Here is a 24,021-nt window from a genome sequence, read left to right as displayed (position 1 = left end):
TACTGTGAACAACATTGCATGTTGTTAAATTGACAATCCAATTTGCATGCAAGATCTTAAGTGATCTACTCTGTTTATAAGTTGTTGAAGTAATAAGCTACATAATTGACCTGCACATTCCACATTCTTTTGAGAATGATGAGACTTATACATCATGTAAAAGTTTGATAATGTTCCTTACTATGATGTACAGAGCTGTAAATCTTTTGTTTTAAATACTTATTTTTTTGATGTAAATAAATGAATACATGTTCTTTTGTTTTCAGTAAACCAGTTTTACACAATTCGGTTGCTTAGTTACAGTACAATTCATGACATTTCATTCTTCAGTTTTATGTTGGTGTCGACAAAAATATGTAATTTTGTTGTTTCATATTCATGGCTTTATTTTATTTTTTTGTTCAAATAATTTGTTCAGTTCTATTAAGCCACTTGATGCAAGCCATATGCTTCTGTGAACCCCCTGTGCTTCTGTTACAACTCAAAATCACTTGTTCAATCACTTGTTCACTTGTTCAATACTGTATTGTCATTTGACAATACAGTATTTTTTTGTTGTTGCATATCCATGCATTTTCATACTGTATCATTTTAAAGGCAGGTTGCAACCCATGCAGCTTTAACTCTTGTCCTATATTATTTTCATGACATTACATTTAACAATATCTCTCTTATACAGTCCTTTAGGGAATATTGGGTGGACAATTGTGCTGTAGTGTTGCATTCATCATTTCATGATATCATGATTGATAAATGCCATTATGTGAACTGCCTTGAGGCTTCTGCATATCAACCATTAAGAGAAATCCATACAGTACAATTTGACTCGATTTGAATATTGGGTGTCAGCCTCAGGCCTTCACACAGTAATGTCTGGATGACAGAAATGTAATTTTGTTACTGTAACGTTATTAACGTGCATATCCATCCAGACATTTATAACATGAGCCAACTAATATTAACAGTAGTCTAGTATTTACAGTAGGCTAGGATTTGTTTTATTTGCACTACTGTTACTACTGTACAATTATTCATTCACATCACATTCCATTCACCAAGACATTTAGGCTATAATATGAGGCAGTAACAGTCAATAGCCTAGTCGTAACACTTAAGAATTTATAACAAATATTGTTATTGTGTGTATATATATATTTTTTAACCATTTTTATATGCTGACAATAACGTTGACTGAAACGCGCACAGCTGATATTAGTGGTGTAAAGTTACTAAGTACATTTACTCAAGTACTGTACTTAAGTACAATTTTGAGGTATTTTTTACTTTCCTGGAGTATTTGCCCCCACTACATCTGAGACTGAGGTAAATATACTTTTACTCCACTAAAATTATTTGAACACGTAAGTTACTAGTTACTGGACTTAGTAGATTTTGATTATTATTACAAAACATACATTACTCACTTCAGCCCTATATACATTTCGGCCATTTGAAAATAGCCGATCTACAATCTTGTTCATCTGCTGTTTTCAAAAGATTTGCATACATTTTTAACTTGTGAAAAGGGGCATTCTGCACAATGAGTACTTAATACTTTTGCTACTTTAAGTACATTTTTATACCAATGCTTTTGTACTTTTACTCAAGTAATTTTTTTATTCCGGACTTTTACCTGTAACAGAGTATTTCTACATTGCAGTATTGATACTTTTACTTAAAGAATGTGAGTACTTTTTCCACCACTGGTATATGAGTGGATATTAGAGGAGGAACCGCCAGCTTGCTATCATGGCAACATAAACATAGAACGATCACCACCAAAAGCTCTAGGGGGTGCTGTTTTTCTTCCCCTTCCCCTTCCCCTTAAAAGAAACCCCCATAATTCTTTGTAATGGATTAGTTGCTACTACCAGTGTTGCCATGTCTGCTTAGTATAAGCGACTTTGGGCTTTTTTTCCTTGTAAAGTTGCTTGTAAATATTGGTAGTTGCGGGTTGCGTTTTTTTGGGCTCGTTTCTAAAGTGTAGTTGCTTATTTAGGCTTGCTTCACATTTTTTTTTATTATATAAACCAGTGATTCTCAAATATTTTCATGGATCTCCAATATTTAATTTGTATTTGTCCCCAAGCCAACCCCCATCTGAAAATGTTTTGTGGCAAGGAGTCCCATACCATATTTGTGTTATAGAATGTTTCAAAAATCTTCCAAATATTCTAAATTTTATTTCAAGATTTTTTGAAAAAACGATCTGTAAAAAAATTATTGAGCTTGTAGATCGGCTACTTTCAAATAGCCATGTTGCTTTTGGGCTTGTTTTCATAGACCTGGTTCCTTATTTCTCTCACAAAACCTGGCAACACTGGTTACTACTACTACTACTACTACTAACGACAGTGATGTGTCTGTGCTGTGGGCTCAAGGAGTGAATTCTTCTACAATAGGTGAGATACAATACATTCGGCATCAAACTCGAACCTTTTTAACAAAGTTAATGAACATTTAGTTGACGGTTATTTATATTTTAGACGTTTGTTGCTCAGAGCGGACCTGTGTGTGTAGATTATTATAGTGTGTAGGGTAGCCTACATACTAGCTCTCTGGTCCATAGCGTTAGAAGGAGTTCTATGTTACTTTCCAGCCTTTGCCTGAATACCTTCTGTAGCGCCGGGCAGCGCAGGCTCTCGTTTTTAGTCAAAACAAAAAATACAATTTTGTTACTCACCAAAATAAAGACGTATTTAAGATGTTGAAAGCTTACGTTCCTTAGTGGGGACACTCTGAGCCCCCCACCTCAGGTCTAAAACACACCTTTTGGCCAGAAAAGAAACACATTTCACAGGAAGGAACGAATCTGGTCAATGGGATTTGTCTATTGACCAGATCTTTAGGGGGCGCAGTGGAGCAACTAATAATTATTTTCCTTCCGGTGAAATTTGTTCTTTTCTGGTCAAAAAGTGTATTTAAGACGTGAGGTGGGGGGCTCCGAGTGTTCCCACTGGGGAGAGTAGGCTTTCAACATCTTAAACCCGTCTTTACTTTGGTGAGTAGCGAAAAGGTATTTTTTTAAGTTTTACTAAAGACGAGAGGCTGCGCTGCCAGGTATGCGGGCAACGGATAGAAGTTAACATAGCGTTATAAGGAGAACTCCTTCTAACGCTATGGACCAGAGCTATAGGTCCATACATGTCTGTTTCGCAGTCCGTCCAGACAGAAGCGCCAACATTTGAAAACAACAACAATCAGTGGTTCCTTTTAAAGACGGATCAGCTGGTTGTTTAGTAACAGTGGAGACGACAGTTAAGAACATTTCCGCTACCAGACATTTGCTTTGTGTCGCTCCGTCTTCAGTATTTACACTTAAAGTGTAAATACACTTAATACAGATAATAGAGTTTATCTTTGAACATATGGCGACCTTGGTAGAACGCCATAGAGAGGCTTCAGGCTTGGTGTATTTCAGCTTAAACACAGCATCGAAACTGGTGGGAAACAACATGTCTGCTTAATGTTTTTGCTATACGTCTTTACCGGTAAACTAATGTCAGTGATGGAGAGTAACGCATTACATTTACTCAAGTACTGTACTTAAGTATTATTATTTTTTGTAACTTTACTTATTTCCAATTTTCAGTACGTTTACTTCTACTCCACTACATCTCAAAGGCAAATATTATAATTTTACTCCACTACAATTATTGTACAATTAATCACTTGAGATTGATTCACTTGAGTCTTTTCTTGTTGGTTATAAGGAGTTGTAATTTCCACGAGTAGCTGCTGGGGGACTCATTGGAACCTCCATGGAAACACTGACAACATAGACAGAGCTCTGTTCAGCCACACTAGTCTGTTTTCTGTTTCATATGAGGAGGATGGAGATAAGAATTTAACCATTTTGTTTTTAGTAGCTTGACTAGCTTCATATACACACCTGAAGATCATCAATCTATTTATCTTTTTTTTTTTTTTCTCTCCTCGCATCTTGTCTTTCCCCTGAAGGGGCGAGATGAACCCCTCTTCCCTTGGCCAGTCGGGACCCCTACTCCCCAACCTGGAACCCTCAGCCTCGGTGGGGGGTCCCGCCACGGGGCTGGGGGGCTCAGAGATGGAGCTTCAGAAGATGCTGATTGATGAGAGGATGAGGTGTGAAAACCACAAGCAAAACTACGAGACCTTGAAGGCTGATCACACCAGGTAAATGTTTATGCAAAGAGCTAAATCTGCAGCCACTGGGGTATAAGACATCAGACTTAAGAACAGTTCAGTGCTTTAGCTGGAGTGGAACAAATGTCTGTCTACTTTCACATGGGCAAACCCAGTATCTAATCCTGTGTATATTGTATTATACTGCTGCACTGGTTCTCAATCTTTTTCGTTCCGATATGTATTTGGCCGCGGACCCTCATCTGAAAAATATTTTGTGCCAGGGACCCCCAGAAGAGAGATTTGGGGTTAAAAAATTCAAAATGATTTCAAAGGAACGTAAAAGCTTTGACCTGAAAACCCCCATGTGTTCTTCCAGGCTGCAGAATGAGATCACCCGGGCACAAGGAGAATTGAAGCGGCTTCTGAGTGACAGGCAGTGTGACAAGGAGAGGTTGCAGCTGCTGCTGGCGGAGCTGCGAGGAGAGATGCTGGACAAGACCAGGGAACTGGAGGAGCTGCGCTCACAGGTACCTGCCGCTGGGTAGTTGGGTAATTGTAGAACTGCTATTTTGGAAAAATGTTGGAAATTTGTGCAAATCTTTGAATATATATATATTTTTTAAGTGAACATTTGTGACTCAAATCTTTGCTGCTGGGGGGTCCCTGTAACAACATATTTTGAGATGGGGGTCCGCAGCCAAATACATATAATATTGGTTGGTCCTTGACACGAAAAAGATTGAGAACCACTGATTATAGCAACATATGTTTTTTTTTTTAAACTGTTAGGATCTAGAAGACATTTGCAGGATCCCCACTCCCAGAAGCAAAGATGTTCGCTTTGAAAAATATATTTTCAAAGATTTGCCCAAATTTCCAACATTTTTCAAAAATAGCAGATCTACAGGCCGCGCTATGAGCTTGTAGATCTGCTATTCTTTGAATAGCCAAAGTATAAGATATTGGTTAAAGTGGTCACACAGATGCGTTCCCGGTCTTAATGGGTTAACCCATTAAAACCAGGAAAGCATCTGTGTCATTTTAGATTTTATCGTTGGCCGTTCAAAAATAGCAGATATACAAGCTCACAGCGCGTCACTTGGTGCCGTGCTGAGAGCTTGTACATCTCTGGAGCTATACATCAATCATATTTGAGAATTTCCTTGCTCAAGAGTTCTGACATTAGTGTGTGTGTGTTTGTGTGAGAGCAGGTGATGACTCCTCAGCGGCTGGAGCTCCTCAGGGCTCAGGTGCAGCAGGAGATGGAGGGGCCAGTCAGAGAACGTTTCAACAAGCTGGAAGAGGTCACATTCTTAATTCTACACCATTTTTATGTCTCTGTTATGGCTACCGTTCTTGAATCCCTGTGCGAATTAATGTTGTCCAAAATAAAAACTCATACTGTCAAAATACCAGTTCTTTAAGGCCTTTTTCATACTTACAATGAAAATAGACAAACTACACGCTCACAGTGTGGTGTGACACAGTGTGTTGTGAGCTTTAGATCTGCACATTTTTGACAATTTTGGAGATGTGCACATAATGACATGCCCAATAAGGACGCCAGCTTTAAAGTGGTTAAGGGCTAGAATCTCTAAAATGGTAATGGGGGCTGCAAATCACCCCGTCCATGGCAACAGTTGTGATTAACGTTGACGCTGAGCGTCTTGGAATGGAGTGCTGTAATCATAATCAATGCTGTAATTCAGTCGGCTGCTGAGCAGTTGAATGTATGCAAATGAATGTCTTTTGTTGCCCCTCATCTCCCCATGCTGATTGTGACAATTTGTCTGTACACTTTGACCTTTTTTCTTTTTTTTTAGATTTGATTCAAATAACAAAAATAACCCATCTCCAAGCTTGTAGTTATGCTGTTTTTGAAAAAATAAAATAAAATAAATTGAAACATTTGGATGAAAATGCCAGGGTTAATGCCTTATTTAAAGCACTGAATTGCCTTTTGTGTGTGTGTAACGAAGAGGTCCTCCGTTACTTATAATTGGCACTATTTTGCACACCACTTATTTTGCACATTATATATTGTAACAGTATTCATTGATTCATTTATATTTGCACAGCATTTTGCACTTTACTCTTTTGCACAGTATATTTGCACACAATAATATTGGATCAGGATGGGCAAGTGCAATATAGTCAGTGCAATATGTTTTAGTGCAATATAATATGTGGCAATATATATGGGATGTTGGATTGTGATTTTAATACTGCTTATGTCTGTCTGTTCCAGGGTGTTCGGGCAAAAGAGTCCCCAGGGTGCCCGAGCACCATATATGGGTTTGGACTGGACCACAGTAGAAGAGAGAGGGGGGTTTTGGGTTGTATATTGGAAGCTGCTAATAATGTGATAAAGTTTGTGTTGCAATAGGGTGCTTAAGTTATATGTATTTACCAGGGGTATTGAATTGATGCAGATGTTTAATGGAATGTGTGGTGTAGATCTGTTGCATGTTTGAGGTAACCTGCAACATGGTTGAACCCACAATTGATTGACTGACACTTGATTGGCTCAGCTGAGTATAAAAGGAGGCCAGGAACAAACACACTCAGCTTTAGTTTTAGTATTAGGACATGGTGGAGCTGCCGACCACCATGCCACCTTGTGCTGCTAATGCTCTTATCCTGTATGTGCACTTTGGCTGAATAAAAGCACCTTTGGTTTGCAATCTACATCCTGACTCTGTGCTGTTTCCAGCCGCTTATTGGGCCAGTCCTTTACAATTGGTGTCAGAAGTTGGGGCCCACACCACAGCACAGAGGTCATGGCACCAAAGCCTGCAAAGAAGGATTCCGGTCAGGAGGCACCAGAGAATGCCGTGGTGGACTCATCAGCCGACCCGGGGGCCATGGCAGCGGCTAAGCCGGGGGGAGGGCTGGAAGAGCTCACGGACATGGTGAAAACTCTTGTCCGGACACAGAAGACCAGAGACCAGCAGGTGGAGAGGGAATACTCTCGACAGGAGCAGAGATGGAAGAGTATGCAGCATCAGTTCCAGCAGCTCCAGCTGCAGGTCAATGACATGGGAGAAAGCCCCGGGCCTGAACGTGAGCAGCACACAGAGGATGATGAGGACGAAAACTATGATGGGGAGGCCAGTAGGGATCGTGGTGCTGGAGCCCACAGGGAGCCGCCTCTTCACCGGGAACCCAGGTTACTTCCATTATCTCCAGATGATGACATTGAACATTTCTTGACCACATTTGAGCGAATAGCCCTCGTATGCCGGTGGCACAGAGACGAGTGGGCTATTCGCCTTGTTCCACTGCTCACCGGTAAAGCACGTAGTGCGTATGTCTTAATGGATATTAACGACTCTGACAACTACACCAAAGTGAAAGAATCTATTTTGTCAAAGTATGAAATAACAGCTGATACTTACCGCAGAAGGTTCCGGTCCATGAACATCGAGCAAGGAGAGACTCCAAGAGAGCTGTATGTACGCCTGAAAGACCTGTTTGCAAAATGGGTCAAACCAGACAGTTCGACAATGAAAGATATTGCAGAGACATTGATCCTTGAACAGTTTCTAATGATGGTGCATCCAGACCTGGATGTTTGGATCCGCGAACACGATCCTAAGACTGCAGAGGAAGCAGCACGCCTTGCCGAGGTCTTTACATCAGCCAGAAAGGGGAGCAGCTTTGGCCGGGAGAACCACAACGCCCAGTCCAGTAAGTCCAGTGGGGGTGAACAGGGCTCTGGTCTGGGGAGGGGTTCTAGTGGTAGGCATGTCCCTTCAGCTAATGCTAGGAGTTTTCCACCTAGAGCCTCAAAGCAAGACATTAGGTGCTATCAATGCAATGGTCTAGGCCACACCCAGCATTATTGCCCAGCAAACAGTCACAGTAAACCAGCTCTGTTCAGTGCAGCTCCTAGATCAACCAACATAGTCACATGTCAGGAGAAAGCCAGCACTGTACCTGTTTTGGTTAATGGTCAGCGGGAGGAAGCCCTACTTGATACAGGGAGTTTCCAGTCAATAGTACTGTCCAGCCTTGTCCCAAGAGAAAAATGGAGTGGGGAGAAGGCCATAATTAGCTGTGTTCATGGGGATGAGCATGAGTACCCTACAGCACAGGTTTATTTGACAGTAGGAGGCCAGACATTTTTTTTGTTAGTAGCGCTAGCTCCAACTTTGCCCTTTGCAGTCATTCTAGGTAATGATGTTCCTACTCTCCTAGACCTGGTGCACCAGCCAGTACAGACCAGCAAGGTACAGAGCTCAGGTGAGGAAGACAAACCAGCCACAGAACTAGTGCAGTCCTGCAATGTGGTGACCACAAGAGCCCAGTCTGCAGCAACAGTTTTTAGAGAGTTGCCATTCGCTGAGGTAGAGTTGGAGTCAGGCCCAGTGAAGCCTCCTAAATCTAAGGCTCAGAGAAGGAGAGAGAAGTTGCTAGGCACAGCGGAAAGTGGTGTAGAAGAGCTTTCAACACCAGCCTGTCCTTTAGACGTTGAGATTCCACCAGATGTAGGGAGACTGCAAAGAGAGGACTCCACTTTAAAACCTTGGTTTGAGAAGGTGACCGAGATAGAGGGAGTTAAGCAGGGCAGGGTAAGCTGTCTTGAAGAGGCTACCTATATCATAAAGGGTGGAATACTCTACCAGAGAAAAGGAGAGCGTGAGGCCTTAGCACTACCGCAGCAGTTTGGACAAAAAGTTATGGAATGGGGCCACTCAATTCCATGGGCAGGACACATGGCATTCCACAAAACACTGTGTAGGATTGTTAGTCATTTTGTCTGGCCAGGCATGTATACTCAAATTAATCAGTTCTGTAGCTCCTGTGGGAAATGCCAGCTGACTTCAGGGAGGGGGGTGGCACGTGCTCAATTACAACCACTGCCAATCATTGGAACACCTTTTGAGAGAATAGCTATGGATATTGTGGGGCCATTAGAGAAGAGCTCATCAGGTAATCGTTACATATTGGTTGTATGTGATTATGCAACACGGTACCCTGAAGCTTTTCCCCTTAGGTCAATCAAGGCCAGGCAGGTGTCAAATTGCCTTTTACAACTATTCTCCAGAGTAGGCATAGCCAAGGAGATTTTGACAGATTGTGGAACAAATTTTTTGTCTAAACTGCTGCAGCAAGTTTACCAGTTGTTAGGTGTGAAGGGTATTAAGACCACCCCGTACCACCCCCAAACGGACGGGCTTGTGGAACGATACAACCAGACACTGAAAAACATGCTGCGCAGGTTTGTCTCAAGCACAGGTGCTGACTGGGACCAATGGCTGCCATACCTGCTGTTCGCCTACAGAGAGGTACCACAAGCGTCAACCGGTTTTTCCCCTTTCGAACTACTCTATGGTAGGCAAGTGAGGGGGCCACTGGACCTACTGAAAGACTATTGGGAAAAGTCCGAACCAGAGGGGGAGAACGTGGTGGCCTATGTGGTCAAAATGAGGGAGAGGCTGGAGCAGATGTCGGCACTGGCACAGGAGAACATGAGGGTGGCGCAACACCACCAAAAGACATGGTATGACCAGAAGGCCAGAGAGCGGGTCTTCAGCTCTGGTCAGCAGGTACTTTTGTTGCTTCCTACCAGTGACAGCAAGTTGCTTACCAAATGGCATGGACCATATGAAATCACTAGACAAGTGGGTAATGTCACTTATGAACTTCATATGCCAGAGCGAACTAAAAAATATCAAACTTTCCATGTGAACTTGTTGAAGGAATTCCAGGTTCGACCAGAGCCAGTGCAGCTGCTGTTTGCACGGGCAGTCCAAGATGAGGAGGTGACCGAGAAGTTTTTGCCCACCAGTGCAGCTGAGTCCACTCCAGTGGATTTGTCCCATCTGTCACTTTCTCAACAGGAGGACATCAAAGCCCTCCTGGACACAGAGCTGTTCCGGGAGACACCAGGTTTTACCTCTCTCGTACAGCACAAGATTCGTCTGAAGAGGGAGGCTCCAGCCCGTCAGAGGAGTTACAGGATTCCTGAACGGCTGGTCCCCGAACTGAAGAACGAGATCCAGTCGATGTTGGAGTGGGGAATAATTGAGGTCTCCGTCAGTGAGTGGTGCAGTCCTGTTGTTCTGGTGCCAAAAAAAGATGGTGCATTACGTTTTTGTATTGACTTTAGGTACCTTAACTCTGTATCTGCCTTTGATCCCTATCCAATGCCGCGGATTGATGACATGTTGGAGCGGGTCGGCAGAGCGAGGTACATCACCACTTTGGACCTGAGCAAAGGTTACTGGCAGCTGGCCTTGGCACCAGACAGTAAAGAACTGACAGCATTCAAGACACCATTTGGTATGTACCAGTTTCGTGTTATGCCTTTTGGGCTCCATGGAGCACCTGCCACATTTCAAAGACTAATGGACCATGTACTGAGGGATGTGTCTGAGTTCTCTGCAGCATACCTGGATGATGTAGTGATCTTCAGCCAGTCCTGGGAGGAGCATGTGGGCCACGTGCAACAGGTCCTGCAACACATCCGGGCAGCTGGGCTAACCATCAACCCTCGAAAGTGTGCTGTTGCCCAGAGAGAAGTGCAGTACCTGGGGTTTGTCATTGGGTATGGCAAGATTAGGCCACAGGTTGGCAAAGTTGAAGCCATCCGTTCCTTCCCTGTTCCAACCACCAAGAAGAAGGTGAGAGGTTTTGTTGGCCTCGTAGGGTGGTACAGAAAATTCATTCCCCATTATGCAGAGAGATGCGCAGTGCTTACAGACCTCACGAGAGACTCATTCCCCACTAAAGTGCGCTGGACTGATGAGTGTGAAAGAGCATTCAAAGACCTCAAGGAAGCAATCTGCACCCATCCAGTCCTTAACAGTCCAGACTTCGAAAAGCCATTCACCTTGCAGACAGATGCTTCTGGAGTGGGCCTGGGAGCGGTGCTGCTGCAGGAGGTGGATGGGGAGATGAAGCCAGTGGCATTCCTGAGTCGTAAGCTGGAGGATAGAGAGACCAGGTATTCGACAGTGGAGAAGGAGTGTTTGGCGATGAAGTGGGCCATTGACACCCTCAGATACTATCTACTGGGACGACACTTCTTCCTAGAGACTGACCATCGGGCGCTGCAGTGGCTGAATCGCATGAAGGATGCAAACATGCGCATCGCGGGTTGGTACCTCTCCCTACAGCCATATGACTTTACTGTCCGCTACCGGTCAGGGAAGTCCAATGTCGTGGCTGACTGTCTCTCCCGCATCCATGAAGATTGAGGAGCTTGGAGAGGCGGAGGGAAATGTAACGAAGAGGTCCTCCGTTACTTATAATTGGCACTATTTTGCACACCACTTATTTTGCACATTATATATTGTAACAGTATTCATTGATTCATTTATATTTGCACAGCATTTTGCACTTTACTCTTTTGCACAGTATATTTGCACACAATAATATTGGATCAGGATGGGCAAGTGCAATATAGTCAGTGCAATATGTTTTAGTGCAATATAATATGTGGCAATATATATGGGATGTTGGATTGTGATTTTAATACTGCTTATGTCTGTCTGTTCCAGGGTGTTCGGGCAAAAGAGTCCCCAGGGTGCCCGAGCACCATATATGGGTTTGGACTGGACCACAGTAGAAGAGAGAGGGGGGTTTTGGGTTGTATATTGGAAGCTGCTAATAATGTGATAAAGTTTGTGTTGCAATAGGGTGCTTAAGTTATATGTATTTACCAGGGGTATTGAATTGATGCAGATGTTTAATGGAATGTGTGGTGTAGATCTGTTGCATGTTTGAGGTAACCTGCAACATGGTTGAACCCACAATTGATTGACTGACACTTGATTGGCTCAGCTGAGTATAAAAGGAGGCCAGGAACAAACACACTCAGCTTTAGTTTTAGTATTAGGACATGGTGGAGCTGCCGACCACCATGCCACCTTGTGCTGCTAATGCTCTTATCCTGTATGTGCACTTTGGCTGAATAAAAGCACCTTTGGTTTGCAATCTACATCCTGACTCTGTGCTGTTTCCAGCCGCTTATTGGGCCAGTCCTTTACAGTGTGAGATGTGCGCTACAAATAAACCTGCTTTGACTCCCATTCCTCTAGGAGTCGGAGAAGTACAGGTCAGAATACAACAAGCTGCGCTATGAATACACCTTCCTTAAGTCCCAGTTTGATCACCACAGAGAAGAAAGTGAACGAATACTGGACGAGAGAAAGATCCGCTTTGAGGCAGAGGTAGGTTCCGATTCTACAAAATGTCTTCAGTTTTTGTGACATGACACAGATGCGTTCCAGGTCTTAATGGGTTAAAAGACTCCAAGGACCCTCAGCAGAGAGGGGCCTTTGTACTGTGGTTGACACAATTTATATCACGTATTATATTAGTATTTATATCACACAGGGATTTATTTTTCTTCATGTGGACCACTATTATTATGTGTTTCTCTTGCTTGTGGTCTACCATAGCTCAATATGTAGAACATAGAACTCACACAAGAGTTTGATTCCCACTGAGGTCACAATACATTACTTAAAATTGTATGTGCTGGGGATTTGTATGACTGCCCCAATTCTTTTTAAATATTCTGCTGTGAATGGATATTCATAAACAAACGTGTGTGTGTGTGTGTGTGTGTGTGTGTGTGTGTGTGTGTGTGTGTGTGTGTGTGTGTGTGTGTGTGTGTGTGTGTGTGTGTGTGTGTGTGTGTGTGTGTGTGTGTGTGTGTGTGTGTGTGTGTGTGTGTGTGTGTGTGTCTACTGACATTACAATCGGATTTTGGATACTGGCACAACTATTCAAACCTAAAACTGAAAATAATGTTTAATACAATTTTTGTGTTTTCAGATAGCCCGTCTGGAACGAGATAAGGAGGATTTGGTGGCCCATTACAAGGGCTCTGACCCGTCCCGTGATGAGAAGCGCGTGGAGGCTCTGCTGAGGGAGAAGGCCCAGCTCCACCTTCGGCTGAAAGGCCTGGAAGCGGAGGTGGCCGAGCTCCGCGCCCAGAGGGACGACTCTGGCCAGCAGGTGGAGAACGTGCAGCGCATCCAGATCCGCCAGCTGGCCGAGTCCCAGTCAGCGGTCAAGTCTATGGAGGTTAGAGGCCGTCCATGCTTCTTACTGTCATCCTGTTTGGATTACATCAGTTATATGTAGCGATGGATGTACCGGGTATCAGCTCCTGATTGATCAGAAGTTGAACCACAATAATGAAAAAATATGTACAGTTACAGGAAACCGTTAAACTAAACTTCCATTCATAGGAAAATCGTCCAGAAGAGAAAGGGGGGAAATAATAACTGTTAAAGGCAGCAGCAAACAGAATGGTGTTTTAAAAGGCGATCTAAAAGAACTAAGGGCAGCCGAGCTGGCGTTATATAGATATAGCCTGTTCTCATAGCAACAGTGCGGGCGTGTTTGGACGCAGTGTGGGCCTGCTGTCACTCAAGACGGCCGTTGGGGGGGGGGGGGGTTTGGGGTCCAGGAGCACGGCCTCCGGAGCGAGTGTGGTGGGATTCTGACGCACGCACCAGGGACGGGGCCGGAGACCGGCAATGCTCATAAGGTGGAAGACTGTTTTGACGATGTGGTTCACGTGGGGGAGGGATGAAAGGATAGGGTCAAAAATGACACCTAGGATGCGAACGTGGGTAGAGGGTGTGACAACTAAGGGAGCCGTCGATGTTAAGTGAGAAGTTCTGAGCTCGACCACTTCCGTTCCTGTTCACCCAGTAGCCTACACAGTGTAACGTTATAGTAGACACGGCCACCGAAGGGAGAAGTAAATAAAGTTTTCTCCTTTTCTGCTTACTGTGTAATATTCTTTAACTTGCCCAGTCTTGTTAAAATAAAAACATCCCCAATTTAGTGCTTGCCAATGCAGCATGAACAATACACTACACAGTAGGGGTGGAAATTAAAATCGATACATAGATTAATCGCGATGCTGACATGGACGATTATGAATCGATTCACAAATGTCAAAAATCCATATTTCTTTTTTTTTCATCATATTGCTAATTGCACAGAGCAGCAGCCAGATTTTGGTTGGTTATCAGAATATTGAGAAGCCTTTGTTATAAGTCAGTATTATTTTACAAAAAAGGAATTGTTTATTTTACTTTTTTTTTGTTTTACTTTTTTCTGCAATTGTTGATGTTGGCAAATATAACCTTCCAGTTGACAGTGACACATCTCTTCCATTTGTTTTTTTTATCAATAAAAGAAGTAAATTAATAGCAACGCATCACAAATCACAATAATTGGAATATAATGGAATCGTAGCCCTCTGAATCGGAATCGAATCGGTACCTAGCGATTTCCGCCCCTACTACACAGTCCTTGTTACTGCCAACCCCAACTGGCCTGGGGAGGTTGGTATGTAGGCAATCATGTGCGTCCTCCAATACACACTCGCCAGCCACTACTTTTCACTTGACAGTGAGGAGTTTCACTTGGTGAACGCAACGCCTGTGGAAAAACACACTCTCACAAATTCTGCTCCCTGATCAACAACACAATCCCCTGCTGGCTTCACATGGATACACCCAACCCTTTTGTGAACAAAAGGAGCGCCAAGCTGGGAGAATCGAACCCCTGTCTCCTCGGTGGCGCATGAGCGCTTTATTCTCACACCACCCAGACGCCCAAAGAAAAACTGATTCATCATTCAAATCAGAATCCATTAAGCTACTGTATTGTAAGCAAATGTTATTTTTTTTAGGTAGGCCTGCATAAAAAGAGTCACAATAGTGTTCACTTCTAAGAAGCTCAGTCTTCTTCTGGTATCTAACCTTGTTTTTGTTAAAGCAGCAACAAGGCACATTACCAGACATTCTTTAATAGCAATTGGTCACCTCACCATTGTAATACCAACAGAACTGTTAATTGAGACTTTTTACCCCAAATTACTGCGAGTATTGATATTGATTTAAGGCGTTAAGCAGTACTCATAGCGGTATCTGTTTTGACCAAAATGCTTCCAATAACCATCCCTAGTTAGGTATAGAAATGACAAGGATAATGCTCGGTTGAGGTGTGGTTCACTTCATTAACTGTGTTGATTGGCTTTGTCAGGCGGAGCGGCAGTCGTTGCGTCTCCAGTTGGATCGCATGGAGAAAGAGATGCAGCACAGCCATGAGCAGAACACCCAGCTGACTGGACGACTGCACAAGGCCGAGAGAGAGGTCAACTCTCTCACCTGCCAGGTACACGTCTCCGCTTTCACCCATCACCCCCCTGACCAGGGCAGAACATTTACACCAGCTTCCAGCAAAATGTTGTTACATTTGGGCAGTGGCCTATAACTCTGCAATCCATCTTATTTGAGTGAATAAAACATCATTTTGACCAATCTGTAGGGTAGAGTACGCTAATGCAATATAACTTGAAAATATTCTGCAGTGATTGGAGGAAGTCTAGTTCAGTGGTAGAAATGGTCGTCTCCCTCCATACGGAAGACCTGGGTTTCAAACCTGGGGACATAAATCTTACTGATTGCTTCTTTATGTTTTTCTACTTTTACTAACTACTTTGTTTGGTTAACAGACATCACTGTTGTTAAACTAAAGTGCTGGTAAATTGGTCAAGTAGCTGGGGAATGTGCATAAAAGCTTAGTTTTCTGTCTTACCCATGTACCTGTTTGGCACATTTTACACTTGATTGCATGCTGAAAATAGCCGATCTATAAGCTCACAATGCGTCGCAGCGCGACGCTTTGTGAGCTTGTAGATCTTGTAGAGCTTGTAAATCAGCCATTGCGAGCCATCAAGGCACCGCCAAAATACATTTTAGTCGACTAAATCAACTGTAGATTTAGTCGACTATAATCTTATGATATTTGTCGACTAAAACTAGACAAAAACTAAAACAATTCAGATGGCTAAAATAAGACTCAAACTAAATAGAATTGTATTCAAAAGACTGACTAAAACTAAATAAAAATGTGTTGTCAAAATCAACACTGGGTGTTGCGCTCCACCTCAGTAATCCATCTCTCAGAGGTCTAGCTAGCACATTGTGAAACAGAGATAGACTCCCACACTCTGGCTGATGCCGACAATAAGCCTCTCTGACCTTCTACATATTACTAACTTACTACTACTTACTTACTTACTTATCTGTTCTTAACTTCTGTCTATGTCACAGGTGGAGAGCATGAAGCACACTCACAAGCTGGAGGTGGCTAACGTCAAGCTGGAATGTGCCCGGTCTAAAGGGGAGTTAGAGAGGGAGAGGGATGCGCTACAGATGCAAATTGATGGTATGGATGTCAGACCCAACCTGATGTGCTTTATATACTCTCTCACACACACACACACACACACACACACACACACACACACACACACACACACACACACACACACACACATCAATACTATATTCTTATTCTCACTACAAGAAGCCCACAAAAACTATAGTATTGTGTACGGTAATACAGGTGATCCACAATTCATGATCTACTTCAACTCACTCATTTGTGATACATCACAGTATTTAATGGTGATTTCACACCAGGAACCCAGCCCAGATCTGAGTACCCTCGACCCCAAAGTCCAGTTTGTTTTATTGTTGTGAACACTGTGAACCGTACCTAGGCTCTGCTGAAATTAGACTGGTCTGTTAGAGCTCCCTACATAATGTCACTCATCACAGTAACACAGGGGTCTTCAACAGGGGGTCCGGGACCCCTAGGGGGTCCTCAGAGCTACTATAGGGCGTCCGCCAAATCTTTGTGTGATAGGATTTCTTTTTTTTACATTAACCACTTGAACCCTAGAATTTCTTTTCTGAGGGGAACATTAGCCTGTAAACGTTGAAGACCCCTGCAGTAACACATCTCTCTCTGTGCATGCCTCAGGTCTGCAGTCTGATGTGGAGGTTCTACAGGGCACTCTGGAAAGGCAGAAAGAGGTGCTGGCTGACAAAGAGAGGGAACTCACCCGCAAGGTGCAGGCCACCCGCGAGGAAGAGTTCCACAAAACTGCTATTTTGCACGAGGAGAAGTAAGTAATGTCCATTTATTAATTCCCATTCCTCCCTGTACACATTTCACTTAAAGGTTCGGGTATGTATAAATCTCGACTAGTATCAACCAAAGTTGGTTACCAAGGGCAACGATGAATGCCCGCGCCAATGAGCAGCTACCCAATGAGCAGTTACTGCTGCTCAATGGAGCCATGCGTAAAGCCATGCCCCCTAATGCATGTATGCTCCATGCAGTGGCGCGGTGGCCTGTTTATTCAAAGTCTACTGTGCCCCCCTGTGATTCACTCCGGTCTGAGCCACAGACCGTATACTTGGCTCTGTGTCGAGTTGTCTGAGCGAGAACCGTCCGCGGGCCACTCGACACAAGTCGACAGACATCCACGACCACGAATACACAACCAACCACCTATTCATTACAGATTTGTGTATTGGGAGATAACCCCCGTGCCCGTTCAGAAAGTTCCAGGCGCTGTGTAATAATGCATTTTATTTTGTTATTTTGTGTGTCTGAATAACATGTTGGATTCTTATTTTCAATCATTCATTTGATTGTAGCTCACAGTAGGAACTGGGAAGGGAAATAACGTCTTAATCTCCTTTCTTGCAGTGTTGAATTTTTCATTAAAATCTATTTCATTGTGTTTGTTTAGGCTTGATTTAGAGAACCGCCTGGCAGAGATGGAACAACAAAGAGCGATGCAGAGTGGCGCTGACCACGCCCACAAAGAGGAGTGGGAGGAGCGTCTCCGTAGCGCTCAGCTAGGGGAGGAGTCAGCCCGCAAGGAAGTGCAGAGCCTGAAGTAAGCTCTTAGCTTTGTGCTGATTCAGAGGATGTTCACGTTGTGCGTTGCCTTGCCTTCTCTACTTTGTATAACACTGTAGACAAACCTGCATGTCTAGCCATTTGTCTAGTGACTTAACCCATTAAGACCTGAGGCCGATTCTACAAAATGTCTTCTAAATCCTAACTGTTTTTTGAAAAAACTTATATTACAATGTCAGTGGTTCTCAAACTTTTTCATGTCATGGACCTCAAAATGTATATGTATTTTGCCACGGACCCCCATCTCAAATTATTTTGTTCCAGGGACCCCCAGAAGCAAGGATTTGAGTTACAAATGTTCGCTTGAAAAAATATATATTCAAAGTCAAGATTTGCACAAATGTTCACGATTTCTCAAAAATAGCAGATATACAAGCTCACAACTCTGTGCCGCGCCATGAGCTTGTAGATCTGCTATTTCTAAATAGCCAAAGTGTAAAATAATGCTTTTTAGCTCAAATCAAGATATGACACTGATGCTTCTTCTGGTCTTAAAGGGTTAATTGATTCCCGTCTGAATTGTCTTTCAGGACCAAACTACAACAGCAAGGCTCACACCTCGAAGAGCTTGAAAGTCAGAAGGCAGATATAGCTGATCTAAAACAGGTACCACCCCCCCCCCCCCTGCTGCCGATATTCCTATATTTTTAGTAGCCACTCATTCATCATATTGTACCACGCCCACTTTATGTACCATTTATGTATTGAGGTCCTTTTTCTGTTCTTTGAATCAACAGCAGAATCAGGACCTGGGTGTCCAGCTGGGAACATTGTCCCACTCTGAGGGTGATCTAGTAGAGACCAACCAGCGCCTGAGGGAGACGTTGGACAGGGTCCGTGAGGAGCTGAGGACAGTCAGAGTACAATTTGAGAAGAGCCAGCACGAGGCTGAGAGGTAAAGCATGTAGAGACACTGGAAAACGCTGTTGCTGCTATCGCAGATTACAGGATACCATTAGTGTTTTTACAGCGTGGCTCCTAGGGGGCGAGAGCCATCTAGAACAGCGTTAGAGTGTGTGTGTGTGTGTGGCTAATCTTACAAACCACTGGGCCGATACTAGAGAAACGGCAGGAAGTCAACTTCCTCATTTGAACTTGGAGATATATTGGCCTTAAGAGCAGCAACCTAAAAGGTTTCCCTTTGGAGAGGAGACTTTTCAGTCTATCACCACCTCTTACTGTGTATATGGTTGGGAATGAATTCAAGGGCGACTGGGGCTTCTGTGTCCCAATTGAATGAATGAACAGCCATAAAATAGTTTGGATTATTTGTACAAATGGCAGTTTTCACTATGCATTGTCAGATTAATATGATTGGACATAGTACTATTGTGTCAACACTGGACAGTTTCATAACAGTGATCAGTGATACTAGGCTCACAGCACAGAAGTATGTCTACTTTAATATAGTGGAATATTTACCTTTGTGCCATCATAAAGTATTGTTTAGTTACTTAACTTCCCTTGTTTAGTTAGTTAACTTCCCTCTCCGTGACTTAACGTCTGCTCTAGGCTTGTGGAGGACCGCCGTGTGCAGTGGCTGGAGGAAAAACACCAGCTTCAGCAGAGAGAGGCAGAGCTGGTGGAGAAATACAGCAAAGCCAAGGAGAAATACGGCAAAGCAATAGAAAAGCTGCAGAGGGCAGCGCTGGCCCAGAAAAAGGTACAATGCCTCGGGTCCCCACAAACGTATTATCTTAACAGAAAGTTGCTGATTTGTAATTTTCACTAGGTCTATATGAATCGGTGTGTGCTTGACTGCTTGTTTTGTAGAGAAAAGCGATCACAGAGAACAAGGAGAAAAGACTGCAGGATAAGATCCAGCTGTTGGAGGCCAAGATGGTAGAGGTGGAACTGGAGGCCGATGCAGCCAAAAGGTAGTCCTCCAGTCTCGCTCCTCTCCGATTGGAGGTCTGGAGAAACTCATTTGAAACGGTGCATAGAATGAGCGAGCAGCTCACTCGCTGGGGCATGGCTAAAACTGTGATTGAGTGGTGACAGGACCAGAGTTTGTGTCTGTCTGTGTTTTTCAGACTAGGTGCGAATCAAAATTACATCACACAATTTACGGTATATCAGCAAAATAAACAAACACACATATCAGCAGCTGGGCCCCGGCTACTTCTATCCACTTTTTCACTTCAAGGTTCCCCAGGCCTTCTTTCCGGGAAAGCAAGCGTAACCACATTTAACCTATTGATTCACATATTGTATTGGAGCAGATACATGTTAAAATATCTTCTTACTTTCCTCTCAGACGTCCATCCTACTCGGAGGAGCACACCCATCTCAGCAAACGACTGAAGGAGCTCCACCGACGACACAGTGAGTTCCGGCGCCTCCTACTGGGCAACCAGATTCCTGCTGGCTCGGGTCCTGCCTTCATGTCTTCATCACCTGTGCCCTTCCTCATTCCTGGGTCTGAGGTACCCGTCTCTAGCATACTTAAGTATTAATAATAATTAGTGTAATTAAACCCTAGTCCACTTTTGTTTGCTGCCATCTAGAGATTTAAAAATGCTAGGCTGATCTTAGGACTATATTGACAATTTCGTCAACAAATAAAAACTAGACTAAAATGTTAGTGAGGGACTAGTGGAGAAGAGATCCAGTAGAACTAAAAGACAAGTCATTTTATGTTTGGTTGCGCTTGTGTGTTGCGCTCTGAAAATAGCAGATCTACAAGCTCACAACGCGTCGCGCTGCGACACGTTGTGAGCTTGTAGATCTGCTATTTTCAGCGTGCAACCAAATGTAAAATCAGCCTTTAAGACGCCATCAAGGCATCGCCACAATATATTTTAGGCGACTAAATCAACTGTGGATTTAGACGACTATAATCGTATGATATTTAGTCGATTAAAACTAGACAAAAACTAAAATATTTCAGATGACTAAAATATGACTAAAACTGAATGGATTTTATTCAAAAGACTACGACTAAAACTAAATCAAAATTTGCCGTCTCCTAGGAAGACCAGCATCAGAGAGAGTTGTCCTTGGTGCGTCGTAGGCTGGAGGAACTGGAGTGTTCACAGCAACAGCAGCTGGAAGAAATGGAGGCTTTGATGCAAAAGGACAGGGACTCCGCTACTACTTGAATGAGCTCAACAGTGTTTTGTAAAATGTCAGATGTTTACATTTTTTTAATAAAAAGGGAAAATGGCAATGCTATTAATTTACATAGTTATCGTGCTGAAAGGCGTCTGCAGTGTTTTATTCGCCTCATTTACTGGATGGGGGTTGTTGGCGCAGGGGACTGCTGTACACCTGGAGGACTTGGCAATGACTGAACTGGGAGAATATGACAGTTAAAACATTTCTTATTAGAAAATACCAAAAACACCATATCGGTAACTAAAACTAAAATGTATGTCAAACATATCTTAAACAAGAAATGATGCAGTCATATTAATACCAAGTTGCTCTCTCCAGCGCCCCCGCACAGAACCAAATGGACCCGTGGTCCTGTACCCTATCACTCGCGGAGTAACAAATCGCTGTTGGAGGCGGTACTTTGTGTGTGTGTGTGTATGAGGAGTCAAGTCAATAGCTTGTTTGGTGGCGACGACCAGGCTGGGCTATGATCCCATAGCATGGGAGGACGCCTGTCGTTCAGAGTATGGGGAAGTCTCGGGGAAGTCTCCCCATTGGCTTAAAGGATTGAAGGACAGCCAATGATGAAAAGGTCGCTAGAAAGTGTTTAGAAAGTGTTTAGTAGTTGATCAGTATCTTTCTAGACCAGGCTGCAAGCAACCTGGTAAAAAAAAAACTCCATACTACAATATCAACAGAAAAGTCATACTAGACTGACAGTTCTATTTTTCACCTTGTAGTGTATTTTTCTTCTCAAACAGAGGAACAGGATGTGGTTAATGTACATTATACAACAGGTAGTTCCGACCAAGCAATCTGATTGGTTGAAATAGCTTTCTAGCCGTGCTTCAAACCAGCATCATAGCACGGGCCGAATCACATTAATAAATCACTCCGCGCCTGCTTAGACCATATATGGCACAGCTGTGCTGTAACGTCACGCTGTCCCACGGTATGAAAACAAACAGAGAGTATCCTGACCCACCGCCGCCACCGGAGAACAAACAGCTACGCAAAATGGACTATGTTGTTAATTTTGATTTATTTGGTGGACTTACGGTTGATCAATGGTTAGAAGAGGTCAAGAGGATGAGAAGGAGAACGCGAAACCGATCTACAAGCTCACAACGCGACGCGTTGTGAGCTTGTAGATCGGCTATTTTCGCCGTGCGATACCTTCGTACGACGGAGCATATAGCCTACTGGAATCAGCTGTGTTGTGCCTCAGCTGTGTTGTGCGCTCTGCCTCAGAGCGCTGCTACAGGGACTATTTTGTCTCAGTCAAATAAACTCTTCTCTTTACAGGGAAACATAATAGCGAAACATTTTTATTATGAATTGCCCCACAATATGAATACATTTGGATGTGTTTTGTTGGTAACTGTTGTATAATCGCAATATTACACTCGAGGGTGTGCTTTACCTTACATTATTGGCACTTCAGTGATGCTGGCGGAACTCGGCTGCGCCTCGTTCCTGACCGCATCACTGGCGTGCCAATAATGACGGTAAAGCACACCCTCTCGTGTAATATTGCTTAATTCAATTCTTCGTTTTACATGCTCCATCATTGCATTTTAAAGAAAGGTGGAAAGAGAGAGAAAGAAAGAAACTGAAAACAACAGTGTGAAATACCTGTGCTTGCTTGATGTATACAGGTGTGTGTGGTTAAAAATGGCAGTGGAATGAGTCAGTTAAATAGCAGATGTAGTATCGATGGCTGGAAACCTTGTACGTACAAAAACTTCTCAGGAAACGGAAAAAAGAACCTGTGTTACAATGGATCCAATGTTATTTAGTCTCAAGCTCCTGTTTGTGTATAAAAATACTTTTTATTCCTTTCGTTTTTATAAAACCCACAGACACATTTAACCAATGTCTCTTTCACTAAGAAAATAAATAAGCAAAAATAGGAGATCTATATCATATGCGTTGTGAGCTTGTAGATCTGCTAATTTGAAGTTGATTGAGAACATGCAGGCTCAGAAATCCCCTTTGGTCCTTGGTTTGTTTCTTCTGTTGTGGCTGTCGGTAAGTAAATATTTAGTTCACCACCTCGGTAACCACTGAAACCTTCTATTCTTAGTAAAAGTGATCTGAATTGCAACCATAGACTGTAAAAAGAAAGGGTTGCAACTGTACTTTGACTGCTTTTTTCTGTCTTCACCAGTGGTTCTCAACCGGGGACCACCAGTGGTCCTTGAGGGGGTTCCAGGGGGTCCCCAGACAAATTAATAGTTAGGAACCAAATTGACCCTTGTGTGTCTGTAAATCTCAGAGTTAAATGAACACTGATGATGATACTACAATGTAGATTGGGACCCCCAAGAAATCAAAATGGTTGAGTCCCTGGCATATATTTTCAAATGGGGGTCCCTGGGCTAATATGTGTCATTTGGGGGTCCTTGACGCAAAAAAGGTTGAAAACCACTGGTCTACACCAAATCGCCAAATAGCCGATCTACAAGTTCACAATGCGCCACGACATGCTATAGTTGCTACTACTACTTTGTTCTGGGATGTTCAGCAATAAAAAGGAAATGCATTCCATGCACATGACAGTGGCAGCCTCCTCTCTCTCTCTCTTTAACTAAGGATATACTGTGTACACATCGCTGGGTATGGACTACTAGTGGCTACTTCAGGGATATTTCACTTTCAAAAAAACTTTTGGTATTTTTGTCATCTACTCAGGCCTTTGTCAGCCCCCCAGACAGTTTTTAAGTTGCTTGATTCAGAATTTAGATATTTGATATTAATTTTATCAGACACGCCCCATTCTTATACAAACCCATTATAACTTCAAACTCCATTTTAATCATGTTAGATTCATCAAAAACACCGTCCTTGGTTCTGGTGACTCATACCACCGCCCTAATACGCGAGGGGGCCGTGTTTTTTTCAATTACTTTTTTCATTTATTTTTAATATTTTTTGGGGGAAAATAAAATACAATAAAAAAATAAAATAAAATAAAGGAAACAAATATCCGAAAAACACGGCCCCTCACGCATTAGGAGGGCAGGGTGAGTAACCAGAACCAAGGACAGGTGTTTT

The 24,021-nt window shown here is 43.2% G+C and overlaps 1 protein-coding gene across 1 annotated transcript; it reads left to right on the top strand.

Annotated features, from left to right (window-relative positions):
• The first annotated feature begins 2,328 nt into the window (after window positions 1-2,328).
• cep83 (centrosomal protein 83) lies at window positions 2,329-21,069 on the top strand. Its single transcript, XM_084049456.1, has 16 exons — window positions 2,329-2,402; window positions 3,961-4,155; window positions 4,484-4,634; window positions 5,319-5,411; window positions 12,156-12,287; window positions 12,898-13,149; window positions 15,130-15,261; window positions 16,203-16,317; window positions 16,918-17,062; window positions 17,696-17,845; window positions 18,399-18,474; window positions 18,606-18,763; window positions 19,381-19,531; window positions 19,642-19,745; window positions 20,126-20,294; window positions 20,841-21,069. Exons 2-16 carry the CDS (start codon window positions 3,968-3,970, stop codon window positions 20,967-20,969), a joined length of 2,145 nt encoding a protein of 714 aa, XP_083905582.1. The 5' UTR covers window positions 2,329-2,402; window positions 3,961-3,967; the 3' UTR covers window positions 20,970-21,069.
• Window positions 21,070-24,021: the final 2,952 nt, after the last annotated feature.

This window comes from Gymnoscopelus microlampas (genome assembly GCF_963454915.1).
Source record: "Gymnoscopelus microlampas genome assembly, chromosome: 23".
NCBI lineage: Eukaryota > Metazoa > Chordata > Actinopteri > Myctophiformes > Myctophidae > Gymnoscopelus > Gymnoscopelus microlampas.
The sequence above is the reverse complement of the archived record's forward strand: the minus strand, read 5'-3'. Positions and strand labels throughout refer to the sequence as shown.

What these genes read in the sequence shown, in the direction of transcription:
- cep83 (XM_084049456.1), top strand. Translation starts at nt 3,968, where the DNA reads ATGAACCCCTCTTCCCTTGGCCAGTCGGGACCCCTACTCCCCAACCTG. An exon ending in CAGCGGTCAAGTCTATGGAG is followed by an intron (nt 13,150 to 15,129) that starts GTTAGAGGCCGT and finishes TGGCTTTGTCAG; the next exon opens with GCGGAGCGGCAGTCGTTGCG. An exon ending in TCCTCATTCCTGGGTCTGAG is followed by an intron (nt 20,295 to 20,840) that starts GTACCCGTCTCT and finishes GCCGTCTCCTAG; the next exon opens with GAAGACCAGCATCAGAGAGA.